We start from the raw sequence: 16,859 nt of genomic DNA on the forward strand, positions 1-16,859 counted from the left end.
CAAGGCTACAGCAGGTGTGTTAGAAGCATACATGATAATTTACATCGATATGACTACAATGAAGCCTATGGGTAGAGATGTGACCAAATATAAAGATATATCCACTTGCCAACTTATTTGTTATATCATTTAACTGAATGCAGTTGAAATAGGTTTCCCACATTTTATTCCAACTGAATGCTGTCAAACAACACCAATAATTACAGACAGGCTAGTAATAACAAATATTTGATGCATGTCTTAAAAGCTTTAACAAAAACTAAATAAAAAAACAATAGAGTGGTATGGAAAGGCAAATGTAATAACCTTCAACACAAGCCATATACATCTCACTAATTTTAAAGAATGGTTTTGCTTGAGGGCTGGCGCTTCACACACACACACTTCAAACACCAATGTATTCATTGTTTTCTGTGTCATTTGGCATGGTCAAAAGCTCGGCTCCGGTTTTGAATGATCCTGTGCTCTGAACTATGAGTTGAAAGTATAAGTTGTTTTATTATACTTGAGGGAAACAATGGGTTCAGCTGCTTATTGCAAGGAACACTCGTCAGGGGAGAGTTAAACTCAATTACTGTAACCGTGCTGAATAGAAAAAAACTGCCAAGAACGAAAATACAACCGGGCGTATCAACCACTGAATAAAAAATGAAAATATATGAATAAAAATCGACATGAAGCGTATCAAATGTTTATTTTTTTCTGGCCAACAAAGGACTATAATACATTGACAGGCATGGGAACTATTGCCAGCACAAGTCTATACAATACAGCTAAAACCGCCTCCAATTTGGACATTGGACATACAAGATATCAGGTGGTCCCAAATGTTTAGAATTTCTTCGAACATACAAAAAAAAATCAAAAGACAATATCCATTTATTGCTTTTATGGTGCTTCAAGGGAAGAACAAGTGAAACGTATTCTGATTGGCACAACACATAAAAGCTTGTATAAAAACAAGAAAGTAGAAACACAAAACAGTTCTCTTCAGGGTCTCCATTATGCTCTATTCAATTTAAAAAACTGAATGGAATAAGGATGATAGAGCTAGAGAGAAATGGAGGTTTATTTCTATTAAATTTGTTTACTTGCTTCAATGTCGCCTCAACATGCTACAAGAGGGCTGAATTGAAATATCCCAGAGAAAAAATACCCCAAACTTCTGTTTTCTAAGAACCATAAAACCACATGAAGAACTAACCGAATATTTAAACCCACTAAAACAGGAGGCACCAGATAAATAAAAAAGAAGTTTCAACAGACGCACCATATTTACAATTCCCATTAAATTACACATAAATAAATATATACATACATGAACACAGATTCCCTTATATAACCGTGAATCGTGTTGAAATTCAAAGTTCAAGTTGGTCGCTTGGAGTGAGAGTCTACAACTGAAGTCATGACATGGAACTCTGTGGATTTTTTTCAAGTTTATTATTCACAATACTGATAATAATTCATCCTCTTTTAGCTTCTTTTTGTCACATGGCTACAATCGTAAATTGAGAGATAGAAGGGTCGCTCGATTTCAGTCCGTTGCAGCTCATAAAAAGAGGGAGTACATAAAAAGTCATAATGTGGCAGAGATCTTTCCCTCTCTGGAGGTGTTCCTTTGCGCCTTTCAGCATTTTTTTTTTCTGTTTTAATTATTGTGGGGATCTTGCGCATCACTTCCCGTGAATCCAAAGTTGAATGGTAGTAAAAACAAACATGTAAAATCATCGCGAGATCAGGAAGTGGCACGTTTACTTGATCAATAGTATTTATATGTATTTATAATATTTATATTGGGCTTTCAGGTGGGAATCACTTTCTGTGCTTCTCGTCTTTGTCTCCGCCTTTAGTGCCGCTGTCTGAGTGACTGTTGTTGTTCAGGTACATTTTGTCCATGGCTTTAATCGCCTCGGTCAGATAGTTCTGGAGAGCAGTGAGGGCCGCGCACATTGCTGGGGTCCCGAATCCGTGAGAAATTAGACTGAAATGGGTCAAGCAACTCTGAATCCCTGGCTCAAGAATAGGTTGTGGTCGAGAATTCCCCAAGGGCGTACGGTCCTGGGAAAGCAGGTCTGTGAACTCTTTGCAGATTTGCCTAAAATGGGGAGACAATATAAATGTTAATTACAATCATAATGCCAGTCTGCCCCTAATATGACTTATAGGCCTATACGAGACGTGGTCAAAAATCCTATTAATTTGATATAGTTGGTGCCACAACATAATAATGTGGCCTATGGCATATTTGCTCAAAGGGACGTAAAAGTATAGTGTCATACTATGTCTAAATGTTTTAATGCAGTGGGGAAAGGTTGATGTTGGAGTAGAACCAGCTATGTGTCAATGCAATCCCAATCACAGCAAACAAAATGGTTGCATATGGATGAATCTGAGGCCTGCTCAATTGACCAATAACAGTCAACTCCATATTGGATAGGTTCATTCATATAGGCTATTCGTGCACGTGTTTTATTGCTAAAATGTTTGGCATGAATCGAATACAGAGCATGGATCTCAAATTCAGTAGGCCTAATTTTGTTGAAAGTGTCTAATTCAAGAAGTGTTTTGTTTATTTTGGCATTTTGTCGCGTGCATAACATCACGTGATGACCTGTCTGGCGCATTAGAAGGACAAATAATTTGACATTAGTCGATTAATTTGTATCCAATTATTTTCTTGTCCGTTTTAATGTCACATCCATTCAGGATGCATTTAATTAGGGGCAAAATAGACTACTACAATGTAACACAAATAACGAGTCCATAAAATAAATACTTTAGAAATGCATGTGAAAAATATAGGCCTATCAAAATGCCTACAAAAAATGATAAAAAACGATATTATAGAATTGACCACGACCATCCATTTGTGTTTGCAAACACTGTCGATGTAAACACGAGAATTATCAATGTTTTGACATATGAAATGTGATAATATAGCACTTACTTCGTTGCCAATAACATGTTTTTCCTCTGGACTTGTTCGTTTGGGTCGGAATGCTGACGGTTTGTATATTCAGCTACTGCCTTGGCTGGAAACTCAGTCTCGCATACGTAACCAAAATCTCTGGCAAGATGCACGGCTTCGCCTGAGAAGGAAAGAATGGATGGAGTGTATAATATATTGCTCTAAATTGGACATAAAATATAGACCAATTAACACTTCCACTTAACACATGATTCATCCAATGAACGTCCTCGGCCAAAGAGAAGGCCTTGACTTTGTATCAACTTCTAAATCAGTAGGCTATAGGCTAGCGCCTGTACCTTCCATCACATGATGGATTATTTTATTGTAGTATTTTTTGCTGTTGTCATTTATCAGACGCTCTTATCCAGAAAGACTTGCAGGAGACATTAGGGTTAAGTGCCTTGCATCGGCTCGGGAATTCGAACCAGCAACCTTTCGGTTACTGGCTCAACGCCCTTAACCGCTAGGCTACCTGTTATCAATAAGAGTCAGGCCCCCATTCCGTGAGAAGAGTTAAATATCAGGGAAGCAATATAAAGTGTCATAAAGAGCGTCATGCATATCACCATGTCATTGCTTAGCCATCCCTAAACATTATTGAAAGCACAGCAGATCATACAACGAAAGCAATTTTAAAAGGCTATATGCAAATCTCGCTCCTACATACTTTAGCCATGAGAATTATAGGTTCATTCCATTGAGGTCTGCCTTTTTTGTAGATTTTTTCAAGTCTTTGGTTTTAATTTCCTGAAACAGTTGGGTTTTTACTGCGGGGCTTCCTGCCATAAGCCTCAACTCCGGAAGAACGCATGCGCCAATTAGCATCAAAGCTCAAGTCCAGTAAACTCGTTTCCATAAAATGGAGCGGATCATAAACAATAACAGCACTTCAGAAAAACGCAGTGTCTCTTCACTAAATAACCGCGTGTCTTCATATCCCCCCACACCTCCCCCCTTATCGCAAAGAATCAGACATTTCTTCAACCTCATTACCATACAGCACCCAATTTCAATGAAGTACAGTGAATATTGCATTCGCTCTTCGGCTGTAATGATTAACAGGAACCAATGAACCGTCCCAGGCTTTCACCTTTAAAACCCACAGCTCACCAAATACCACCGCACTGAATAATAAGGTTCAACTTTGCAAGGAAAATTGATTTATTCAATAGCAATGGCATCTTCATAGTATACCACAATTGACAATGTATTATTTAATAGTCTCATAACATATAGATCTTCCATAGGTCACATCCACTACCATCACAGAGAAACAGAAAGAGTCCCTGCATGTGTAAATAATAGTAGTCTAATAGCAGTAGCAGTAGCTGTTGGCTAGTAGGCCTACTATTACTACTATTACTATAACTATGATTACTACTACTACTACTACTGCTACTAGCCTAATATAGGCCTTATAATAATGATAATGATAACAAGCCACTATAGGGTTAATAAATCAATCGATTCACCTCTGCCAGAGGTGAAACAGTTCCACACTCCCGCAAGACAATAAATAAGCAAATGCCCATAACCCTGCTTCAACAACGAGCCTAATTCATCTGGCACAAACTAGGCCAGCCAGGCTAACCGAACCCCACCTCACACTGTACTAGCCTATTCTAGGACCACTTTCACGAGAGGATTGCACACATGTAGGCTAAATACACAGGCCAATGTTGCGAAAAGCCTTTTAGAATTATTACCATCATCCTCTCTCTCAACACACATATATCCTTCATGCATGACTGGTTTGCAAGGCAAAGTCAGTCCAAATTACATGGATGAGCGCATATGCTGATTTCGAATGTCTCCCCTGAAACCGTTCAAAGCACCTGCTATCACGGGAACCGGAACTCAGATCATTTACAATGCAACTTACCTTCGACTAGTGACGTCAGCAGGGTAACGTTTGCGGCTTTGCGTCTACCTGCAGGTAGATTTAATCCGATTTTATCCAATTTCTCTCTGAGGGACCTTCCGCCATTCTTAGACTTGGCCCTGTGACAAGAACAGAAAAATAGGTTGTATGAATAGGCTAATTTGTAAAATGGCATGTTTTATTTTTTTCCCAACCATCATTGGACACACTATCTGATCCAAAATGGTCTGAATGAATAAGCATGTTATTAATCATATTATTGAATCAAAGAGGTAGCTATCTTGATTTTAAAAAAGAACAATGCCATAATAGCATCGTCTTCCTTCCATACACTTCTATAACACTATCGGTGTCTACAGGCCTATGTGTGTGTCAATATAGGCTATGTATTTTCAAATCACAGAAACTACTTGATTTGAGTGCAGAGTGTATACCCAAAATACTGGCTTTGTGTCTAGGTTGGAATCTATAGACTAAACACTGCAGTAGTTTACTGTTGTTGGTATAGGTCTATATATGATTTGCTTAAACTAGTCTTACAGGGTTGAGGGTAAGGCCAATAGGCCTACATTAATTTGTGGGCTACATTGCGAGTGTAAAGTTAATATGGAATTTATCAGTCTGCCTTTTGGGCTGTTTTAAATGCAGGAGGTGTCACGCTTAGTCGATTTTAATTATACCTGGGATAAAGAATGAGGAGAGACATTAAAGTCCGGCTCACCTTCTCAGCACCCCGCCCAGCAGTGACGCGTTGAGGCACTCAGGCGGCGAAAGGCGTCTCTGCACTTCCGCCACCGTGACCTTGTACTTTGATGTGGAGCTGAGCAAGGACAGGCGACCCGGAACAGAGCAGAACACCTCGTTGGGGTTTACCACACCGCCAAAAAGACCGTCCTTATTTATCGGAATGGCGGAGACGTTGTTGTTCTTGGATAAAGAAACTGGACCTAGGGAAAAAAGAGATCTTATTCAAGTTCAGTGAATCTTATTCAATGTAGACCGTTAATCATGAGATTCATATCAAACGCAGTGTGGGTGTAGAGGCCTACACACAATTAAAACAATTGGTATAGGGGATGACAGGCCAAATAATACTAATATTAACACGAATAATAAAACATTAATAATGATAATATAGGCCTATTTATTGTTTTTCTTATTTTTGTTATTAGGCCTACGCACAAAGGCCTAACCATTGCAAAATGTTTTACCATATTGTACGCCTCGTATAGGCCCAATATTTGTTTAGGGCAGGCTATCTATGCAATTTGAACTCTGAAACATCGCAGGCTTTTGCAGACGCACGCGCACACATGTTGCAATACTTAAACACACACACAGCACGCGAAGAGAAGCCTTTTTTCAAATATCCATGGTCTCCCCAAAAATACAGTCGCGCGTGTGATTTCACTTTGCATGGGTTACCGTTTTGTGTGCAGTAACCGGAGACAAAGGGACTAGCGCTTTTGGTTAGATCACTTGTGACATTAATAGCCCAGGGGAGGCTAATAGAGACGATAGGAGTTAAACGAACTCTTGAGATTACTAATATAAGAGCTAATTATCATGTTGATGCGAAAAGAGCATCTCTCAAGATTTATCCCCTGCGCATCTAATTTGAACTGACAAAAGTATCCACATGGCGAGAGGAGTAACGTTCAACCTGACCATGAAGTAGGCCTAGCACGCCCGAAATGGTCTTATAGGAGTAAACAATTGAATTCACACACAATTATGCTAGGCCCATATATGATAATGCAACACTGAACGCATTTTCCATAATCAACCGAAGCCAAACACTGATGGAATGAGACTCTATAAATGGTTTAAAGACCTTTCCTATTTTTGCAGCCTAGATTTTTTCCACCTTTGATGGAGGATCTGGTATCATCCTGATACTTAATACATAGAGCATTAACAACTGCCATTTTAGATTTGCTCCCAAATGGGCCTATATTTACGATATCTAGCGAAAAGATGCATCAACACATTAAAACCAATAGCCTGAACAGCATAGCCTATATAGGGCATATTCGCATCTGACTAGGCCTACTCTGAAATGCTGACATTGGCATTCATTGATGAAAAGGTGCATTCAGTTAGTTTGATGCACTCGAGCTCACGTAATAAAAAACACTGCGCATTAATCCACTTGGTTCAGTGCGCTGGCTACCGCACGAGCTGCGGAGCAGAGTGGTGGTGTGGTGTGATGTGCAGCTTGTGGAAACATGCATGGTATCTCGAAGGAAATTGCTTACCTTTTTTAATTACAGTCTGGTCTGGGATGTGAATTCCTTGATCCTCAACATGCTGCAACACACAGATGCAAAATACACTATTTAATATAGAATACAATGGAATTAATTTTACATGTCATGCTGTTTGCAAAAGACTGGCATGTAGCCCACAATCAAAAAATATTATGGGCCTATACCTGTTATTATTTTCAATGAGGGTGATATTGGCTATAGCTGTTAGGCAGTGCGCCTCATGCACATCAGACTTAAATAATGAAGCTCTGTCGCCCAATAATCGTGACCTCATTCCAACCGCAGCTTGGATTCTTACGAAGAACTATGAATCCAAATTGTATTCGGAATAAAGGTGTATTACACATCGTGCACGCTAATTGGGGATTAAGCATTTGTTTTAGAAAAAAACCAAAACGCGTCATTGCTATAGGCATTTACTTATTCGATTTATTCGTATTATCTGCTGAGCGATGGAAATTCATCTAAAAAAAATGGTGCTCATAGTGTGCCTGCATGTGCAAAACTCCCGAGTGGACATTTTATTATTGCTCTCAGCCTCCCGCTCATATCGGCGCTTGAGTCTTTTCAATGAGAACAATTAAATTAAAGATGAAGGGAGGATATCCAGAATCATGTCCAAAAATGACAGGGAATATTAATCAACAAGCGCGGCATACCATCCATTTTGTGAGAGGGGTTGCAGATCAAATTATAGTTCTCAGAGCTTCAGCTTTGATCTGTTTGTTTAGGGCAAGTGTTTATAACACTATGCATCTTTTCAGTGGAGGGAGGGGGTCAACAAAATAATACGGCTAATAAAGTTTCAACACAGCTCGAGAATCTAGACTGAATAATCCATGCAAATAGGCTTTTATACAATGTTTCACTCGAGAGCCGTTTGTAAAATAAAATGTATGTTGGAACATTTACATAAAAAGGCCTCTGTCAATTAAATGCAATGGTTATGGCCATAATCTTTGACCATTTCTGCATTTATAAAATTGCATGCCATGCACTGAGTCATTAAATGTAGGCCATGACATTTCATACAGAGCTGCTAATTTACTGCAGCAAACACTTAGGCTATAGAAGGCTACGTGTGTAGGCCTAATAATAATTTCAAAACAATAATAAGAAAATAATAACAACAACAATTATTATTATAATAACAACAACAACAATAATGTAATAGTAAAAATGTAATAGTAATAATAATATAATTACCAAATAATGCTGAATTACCTGAACATCTTCTAAAGAGTGAGGTATTCCATGGATTGGGATAGAATCTGAGAGTCCCGTATCGATTCCGTGGCCCGACGGCAGGAGCACTTCTCTCCGGTACTCCCTACAGAGCTGATGGGGCAAGCCGCGGTGCTGGTGCAGCAAACTGCTCTCCTGACTTTGCCTCTGGCCCGGCCAGCCAGGGTGCTGTGGCTGAGGCTGAGCGTGCAGAGAGTTGAGGGAGTAGGGGTCGTTGACGTGCGAGTATGGGTCCTGGGACTGGGGGTAGATTGGCTGGTAGGGCGGAGGAAAGTACGGTGGCTGGAAGTCGGAGTTTGGGGTATGGGAGAGTGGAGGGGCGCTATATGGAGACTGGCCCACGCCTCCCAGCTGAGGTAGCCTGGCTGTCCCATTGCTGGTATCGTGACGATCCTGCAGGAAAAAAGAATCGGAGAAATTAAACCTATACACCAACCCTCCATTTTACCCGTTTTCACAGGGGCTTTTATGGACTGTCACCTACCATAATTGCATGTCTATTCAAAGTCGTTGGTTGAAATAAAATCAACAGCAGTTCTCTGTTGAACGCAGCAATAATAGCCTAATAATAATAATACTACTACTAATAATAATAATAATAATAATAATGCTAACAATGATAACAGTGATAATTACTGTAGGCTAATAACACACCCGCCGTAGGCCTATTTGATCATTTTCGGGAGGAAAAATGAATACAGTTGAAATATTTCGATAGGCCTACTGAAATAAAATGTGAGAGCAATCTTGTATTCTTTTTATTTTTTGTATGATAGCTTAGCAAAACGATTTGATTAAAAAAGGCAATAATCGGAGTCTGAATGCTGCACGAAGTAGGTTATAACTCAGTCTTTGCCACAGAGTCCAACTTACCATCGCGGAAAAGCTGTGCACTAACATCTGCGAAGATTTTCAAGCGATTCAAAAGAGAATTTTCAGAAGAAAAACGTTGATAAAACAACGAAAATTTACGAGCAAACAAAATAATGCCAGCAACAACACTATTGAAAGATCACGGAGCCCAACGTTCAGATAAGCACCACCGAAGAACGATAATCCATCAGAATTTGGTTAAATTCCCACTGCCCTTCATTCGATTCTAAAATGCAATGTTTGGTCTTGCGGATTTATGTTTAAAGTTTCTTGTATCCCTGTTCCGTCTTCTGGCTCTATCACTGTGCTGTTCCCTCGACTGAGCTCATATTAGCAAAGAGCTGCTTCTTTCCTTGGACTCCTAATAGCAGATATTCATGACTATTAATATTACACGAATTCTTAATAAGGGAAGAATGGTCGGAAATCGAGCGTGAAGCGAGGAAGCAACTCAAGGCAGAGTCTGTACTAAATGACGTCCATTGAATGAGGAATCAGTATATCTATCTAATCAGAGATGGAGAGAGAAAGAGGGAGTGAGTGAGGAGGGGAGAGAGAGAGAGGGAGACAAAAAGAGGGACATTCTCTTGCGTCTGACGAATCAGAGAGAGGGGGGAACATTTTAAAAGGTTCGAAGGCAAGCACAAGTGAAAGAAAGACAGAATGAAGGGGGACCAGAGATAGAGGAAGAGCCATGGAAGGAAACAATGTGCACCTCTGATTCGTGTGAAAATCCAGCAAACGCTGAGGGCATCTCGGCTGGCGCATTTTTACTGTTCAGAGGGCGGTTGTCTGCTCGCCCTGTCCCTTTGTTTTTGACTTCAGATTCCGACGCCTCGCGTTCCATGGCCCTTCCCGTGTCTCTCGAATGAATTAATCCACGGTTATTCGAATTCAAACTACGTCAGCCGAGCTAACTTTCACTCGGAGCAAATTATTCCAAAATTATCATACGGATACGCACCCCGCACGCTTAACACATCCACTTCCCACTTCTAACCTATTTGCACGAGACCATTTTGACAAAACAGCGTAAGAGTAACCATTATGAAAACACTGTAGTTAACACTGATTTCGATAAAACAGAAACTGGTCTATTAGCCTACCAGTAAACTAAACTTGAATGAGAGAATCACAAATTCAAACACGGGCAGCGAAACCCAGCCCAGCGTTTCTTCCCTGCTCTTTGCATGCCTATTCTCCAGACGCGGTTAAAACACGTTCAACTGGCTGCACCACTCCTAAACAACTCCCTGATATGACTGCCAAACTTTCTATGCTATAATAACAATTACTCAGCGTGTGCAGTGCACACACACGCTAAGGGCTAGAAATGCACCGATTTATTTCATAAGAATGTAAGGGATAGGCATCACATTATTTGTATACATTTAAACACATTATTTTAAACATACTTATTTTTCTATGATACAGTCAGCAAATGCATTTTGGGTATGTCTCCCTGAGTACATGCTCTTACATTATGTGTACATTTAACATGTTTCTATGTATATTAACATGTTATGCAGTGCGTTTTGATAAATCCTATTTTATACAATTACGTTTTAAATTATATAAATATTTTATTCTCTTTTATTGCCTGTTTTTCTATGGGTTTGCCATTGATTACATTAATTTATTGATGTGAAAATGTATTATTATTATTACTATTACTTTATTTGCACTGTTAATATTGAAACAGTGTAAAATGTTTCTACACAATTAAAAATGGCATTACTCCATACTCCAACTCCATATCAAAATATCTAACATATTAAATAAACCAGTATGCATCTGTATATCCTTCAATGAATTAAATATGTTCCCAGACAACTGTCAAAACAATTAGAGATTTGGACAAAATAAAAATAAAGCAGTATACCCCATTAATGACATGAAAACAGCAATAAATCAAATATGAGCCTCTTACCTCGCAATCTTCATATTTTATATTATCAGTTAATTTCCAAAGCATTTTCATGGGTTGTGGTGGGTATTGAGAGCGCCTTTCCTTGTTTTACACAGTGAATTGTGCTCTAGCTGAAAGTATTTTAGTTGAGCTTGGCTGTCTGCGCTCGGAGATCTCCCTCTAATGGTGGAAGTAAAAGGCTCGCGCACCACTGTAATAACATTCGCATTCCCTCATTAGCATATCAACAGCCGCTTGATTCCCATCTGCCCAACACCAATGGACAACACAGGTAACACTGTAGCGAGACTTCAATTGTATTTACTTCTCCCACATTCAATGAGAATATACAGTACGATCTGAGCGTACATTTTATATGCATTCTCTATGACAAAAAGGCAACAACCCACCCTGCACCTAGGGGTGTGAACGTTCATTTGATGGCTATGATAAAACAAATAATTAGATAATACATGTTATGTATTAATTTGCTTCCTTTTTCGTGCATATTTGTTTAAGGAAATGTGGTTTCATAAAAACAACTGTTTATGTAACAGCTTCATAAAAACAAGTTCCATAATCTCACACCCTACATAGGCCTATGGTATAATCTGTCTGTGCTTAAATTTTAGAATATTTAACTTGCTCTGAAGAGCGTGCCACACGCAAATACTCTATCTCCTGTTCTCTTAATACTTTGTTGCCAACCTGATTTTCGTAAACTGTTGTTTTAGACATATTGAGAGTTGAGACCATGAAAAGCTATTCTGTCACTGTCATGCAAAAGCAGAAACACTCTAAAGTGGGTATACAGCTCCATTCACGACATATAAGAGCGCCGTTTTTGGAATGTAAATAATTAACACAACAACATAGCTTGTTTAATGTCAATGAGGTCTGAAGTATTTGGGCGGGTCAAGAACCAGGTCGCCAACTCCTAGGCGTTGGCCTCTCCTAGTTCAGATTTACATTTTTGGTGGGGTACCTTTACCACCGGTTGTTATTAATGAGAGGGCCAATGAAACTAGATCACAATAACAACTATCAGCGGGGTAAAGGTGCCTTAAAAAAATAAATCGTGGGGTGTGTGGGTCTGTATGTGTTTCTATATGCTGCTGTGTGGATTTTAGAGGTGGTGTGCTTTTGGAGAGTGAAACCAAAATGCTCAATCTCACCATGGCTTGGATTGTTTCACCGACCACAGTTTCACTGCGTTAGAAAGTTCTGTTTTAAAATCTACATTCAATTATTCTTTAAAAAACATTTACATTAGGCCAACATGCATATCCACAGTAATAGGCCTACATCGGAGAGATTTGTTTTGAATTTTTAGATGACAAGAACCACAACTTCTGGGCGAGCTATAACTTTAGTATGATATGCCATTTATCATCTCAGAGACGAATTAACATCTAAAATGATAAGTTGGAGCATGTCTGATTTGTGCTATTTTTATTGATTTTATTCACATTTCAATAAACACTAGCCTATAGCAAAACAATACGTGTTACATCCTAAAAGATGTTTACTGTTTACACATCCCATACTCTATAGGCTATTATTTGTTTCTATATAAGGAACGGTTTTCTATAGTCTTAAATTGCATGATATATAAAGTGATATAGCCTTCTATGCATCAAGTTAAACCTACTTTCCCCAAGTTATTACTAGAGCCAATGCGCTTTTGTTAATCAGGCGTAAATATGAACATTATCAACGTTTGCGAGGAAAAATAACACTGTCATAGTAAAAATAATTAAAACTATTGAATAACTTTATAATATTTAGGCTAAATATAGTGCTAGGCTACTAATTCTACAATGAAAAGTTGATGGTAATGCATTTCCCAATTGTGGCCATATATTCGACATATATTACACTCCTGTAGGCTAGTTAGTAGCCTACACGTTCTTTGTCTTGAAATAAACAGCACATACCTGCCAATCCCCCATTTTGCCCATTATTGACATCATTTTTTCTTCGCCTGGATATGGTAGATCACACGTCGTGTTATCTCAATGAGGCTTCGGGTCCATAAGCCAATTTTGCTTTTACCTGTGGTGAACGAGATCACCTCACCTGGCCATAAAAACCCTCTGGGCCACCTGGTGGCACATGCGCAATAGACCGGATGTGTAAACCTACCTGAAGTAGAGGTAATGCTCTTTTGTGAATATGCTTTTGGGGCACACTGCGTTCACTTGTAAATTAACATTTGGGAGAAAGGTGTATGGGGTGTGTGGATGAAACTTTCGCACAAAATCGCTAAAAACTTTTTTCCATGGGCTAACTGTTTTGAATACAACAATATAATTTGTATGGAGTTTTACCAATTATATATGTAAAATACAAAAGTAAATGAAACATCTATATCTTATTGAATATCAACATCATGCCAATAAGTCGGCTATATCTGTTAATTGTAAAATATTTATTCACATAAAAAATGAAACTGTCAAGATAAAATCTGAAGGTTAACTGTAACATCATTACTTATACACAATCTACCAGTATTGGGGTCATGGTTTATTTATCATCTGTTTATTTCTAATACATACTTATGAAGACGCTTCAGGCCAGAAATGAATGAGCTCAGATCTTCACCAGGCACACACAAAAACAAAGAGCAACACGTGCGCGCACCGAGGTGTTAATGGTAATGATGGTCCAAAAGGTATTTTCTTTCAAATTCTAACCGGACACATGTCGACTCTACCTATAGGGCGTTCAACAACATGGTTGTATTGCACTGTCAATTGCAGAATGGAAAGATATATCTGGCTTGAGTTATGGTATATTATTTAGTTGATATAAATATGACAAATAAACCATAACGACAATTATTCCATTTCAAATTCAACAGTGAATTATAAGCTATGTAGTCTAGATATATAGCCTATTTTAAACAACAGGCCTTTTCCGAAGAAAACACAGCTCAGTTGAAATACAGTCACACAATTTGTAATGCAAATATTGAAATATTTTAGATTACATTTTTTGTATTTGACTTGCATTTGACTGTGGTGTTATAGTCCATCATTGGCAACTGTGCGGTCTATAACCTTGTATACTTTAATATTCCCTCAATGTTTGACTTCAAAGACCATCGATTTGAGAAGAATAAAAGTGCAGGCAGGAATACAGATAAAATAGAACAATCTAAAACATATATTCAGAGCAACAAGGTGTAGCCTACTGCAATACTGTGCACAGGGAACGCTGCAAGTGTGTTAAGGAGTTTTGGACAGGATACGTTTCCATGTGAATATTCAACCTGTTTGTCTAAGGCTTGGTTTCAACCACTTCCACCACTGCCACGAGCCCCCGGCACAATTTCAGTTAAGCATCATAAAACCGTACAAGATGTTTAATAGGCAACGATACTGAAACGACTGGTTGCACCTTTTGGGCATTGATATATCTCACAGTTTAGCAAGGATAATGCGCAATACATTTTGCCAATAACATCTAAAATGTATTATTATTATTAGTAGTAGTAGTAGGAGTAGTAGGAGTAGTAGTATTTCAGATGTTTACTGAATTATTAGTCCTATGCTAAAGAAATTGTCTACTTCACAACATGACATGCCATAGAATATTACATAGGCGAGAGAAACTCATCCTCGTGTGTAATTCTTATTTTGTGCGTAATTCTTATTTATCCAAACTTTGGCGCATTACTTTATTCATTATTTAACAAGTTAGGAGTGATGAAACGCTAAGCCTTATAGCTAAGTAAAGAAAAATCAAATGGTTTGAAGCACTATAAAATCACTCCGCTGCAAGGTATTTACCATTATCCAGGAGTAAAACATCATTTACACAGGATTTGCCTATATTATATTCCTCCGCAAATCTATAGAGAGGCCTCTCACATAATGTTATGAATTATGGATTTATAGTCGTGTAGGCCTACCCTATGCGTTTCAAGTGATGAAACAATCGTTGTTTTCAAATGATGATCCCCAGAATAATAAGTTGTGGTCTGGCGCCATCAAGCACTAAGAGAAAGAAGAGCACTGCAGAAAGGCAAAAAAGCTTCACATTCAACTGTAATTGAAACCAAATGTATTGAAATGGAAATACAAGAAGAAAGTAAGCCAAAAGCCTACCAGGTCTGTGCAGTGCAGTTCGCAACATGAGTTTTCAGATCACTGCAAGGGTAATTTTGTTTTATAAAATAGTCTATATGCAAAGATTACCTTTAGGCTATATCAAGAACCTATACATAAACGTGAATTATTCGCTATAGTGGAATCGAACACATCTTCTGCTTTCAAATTAACCCTTTCGTCTCAACCTAAAATCCTTCATAATGATAGCCATCTCAGATTTGGCCCAATCTGGACACAGACGTCAACAGGCATAAATCTTAACTGATCCTCTTGCGCCATCTTGTGGCTGAAATTATACAATTTAAAGGGACTATATCCGATGCAAACTAAAACGTTTTCCACTGACATTGGCTGTGAGCCTACTACTGTAGTCGATTCACCAGGACAGTTATTACATATTTCACTTACTTAGGTACTTGATAGACCTATTCTTTTTTGGCAGTAGGCCTAGTTGGCTATAGTGCTCCATTCTGAAAATATGTCAGTCTAAAACTCCTTACAAACACTCAAATTCAACTCATATTAGGCATATCTCTGACTGAGGATATTCTTGTCTGCATTAGGCCTACATTTATGAAAAGTAGTTCATTCAGGCCTAATGTGTCACAATACATTCACTGAAAATAAGGTCCCACTATCAGTTGTTTTTCATCAATTAATGACAGTCCTTTCATTGTAGGGTTTCACAATTCATTGTAGACTTTTAACAGAGCTCATGTGACTTTTAAGTTATTGGGTGCATTCCAGCAGATCACTTTTGTCAAGTCGGTGACATGGTCCGACTACTGCATTTGGGCCCCACCCCATGGTGCAGAGAGAGAAATGTGCAGTTTTATAATACTATTCTACACATTTTGTCATAAGGCTAAGAGAAAATGTTGCCGTTTTAAAGCAAATTTCCTGCAATTCTACACTTTTTGCCATGGGGCAGATAATGTTTTTGTTGCTGTTTTAAAGTTCATCTCATGCTTTTGTTCACATTTTGCCATTAGGCTGAGAGAACATTTTGCAGTTTCAAAGCTAATTTCCTGTTATTCTACATATTTTGCCATGAGGCTGAGAGACAATTTTGCAGTTTTAAAGCAAATTTCCTGCAATTCTACTAATTTTGCTGTCATATGCTAACAGGGTGCCCTGCGTGCCACTTCGGTAATCCGGCCCTGGTCAGTCACCACCTTTCAAAGTCTGTTGCATTATGGGGATAAAAATTGTCAGATTTGCCTACTGCAAGTTTCTGCAGTTGCTCTTCAACGTTATTCTGCAGCCATTGCCTGCATTGTGGGAGGCTCTATTGTCAACAAATCATTATTTTTTCTTTATTTTTACTCACGTGAATGTGACCAAAGATGTGACTGAAACATGAACCAACTTTGCTGTGATTCATGTATACAGTGGATATATACAAATGAATGTGATGTTTGAGGCTCTCTCTCACTAATTGATTGTACAATGTGCACACATATTGTATGATTTCAGTTTGTGAGTGTATGATATGGGGGTTGGAGACATGTTTATTTCGAGCCTTGCTGTTGAAAAACCTCCCCCAACTTCACTCCTCGACATTCATCTACAATCGGTTGCTTTAGCCTTA

The 16,859-nt window shown here is 38.5% G+C and overlaps 1 protein-coding gene across 6 annotated transcripts; it reads right to left on the bottom strand.

Moving 5' to 3' along the window:
* Positions 1-677: 677 nt before the first annotated feature.
* Positions 678-13,185, bottom strand: LOC121569167 (transcription factor AP-2-alpha). Of its 6 annotated transcripts, none has more exons than XM_041879857.2 (7): positions 13,091-13,185; positions 8,351-8,764; positions 7,115-7,166; positions 5,578-5,803; positions 4,857-4,975; positions 2,951-3,092; positions 678-2,098 (listed from the first exon to the last, which is right to left on the bottom strand). In XM_041879857.2, exons 1-7 carry the CDS (start codon positions 13,124-13,126, stop codon positions 1,816-1,818), a joined length of 1,272 nt encoding a protein of 423 aa, XP_041735791.1. In that variant the 5' UTR covers positions 13,127-13,185; the 3' UTR covers positions 678-1,815. The 6 variants fall into 6 exon arrangements, with proteins under 6 accessions (XP_041735791.1, XP_041735788.1, XP_041735787.1 ...); XM_041879854.2 differs by having other exon boundaries at positions 8,333-8,764; XM_041879853.2 differs by lacking the exon at positions 13,091-13,185 and adding an exon at positions 11,175-11,454 and having other exon boundaries at positions 8,333-8,764.
* Positions 13,186-16,859: the final 3,674 nt, after the last annotated feature.

This window comes from Coregonus clupeaformis, chromosome 7 (genome assembly GCF_020615455.1).
Source record: "Coregonus clupeaformis isolate EN_2021a chromosome 7, ASM2061545v1, whole genome shotgun sequence".
Lineage (NCBI taxonomy): Eukaryota > Metazoa > Chordata > Actinopteri > Salmoniformes > Salmonidae > Coregonus > Coregonus clupeaformis.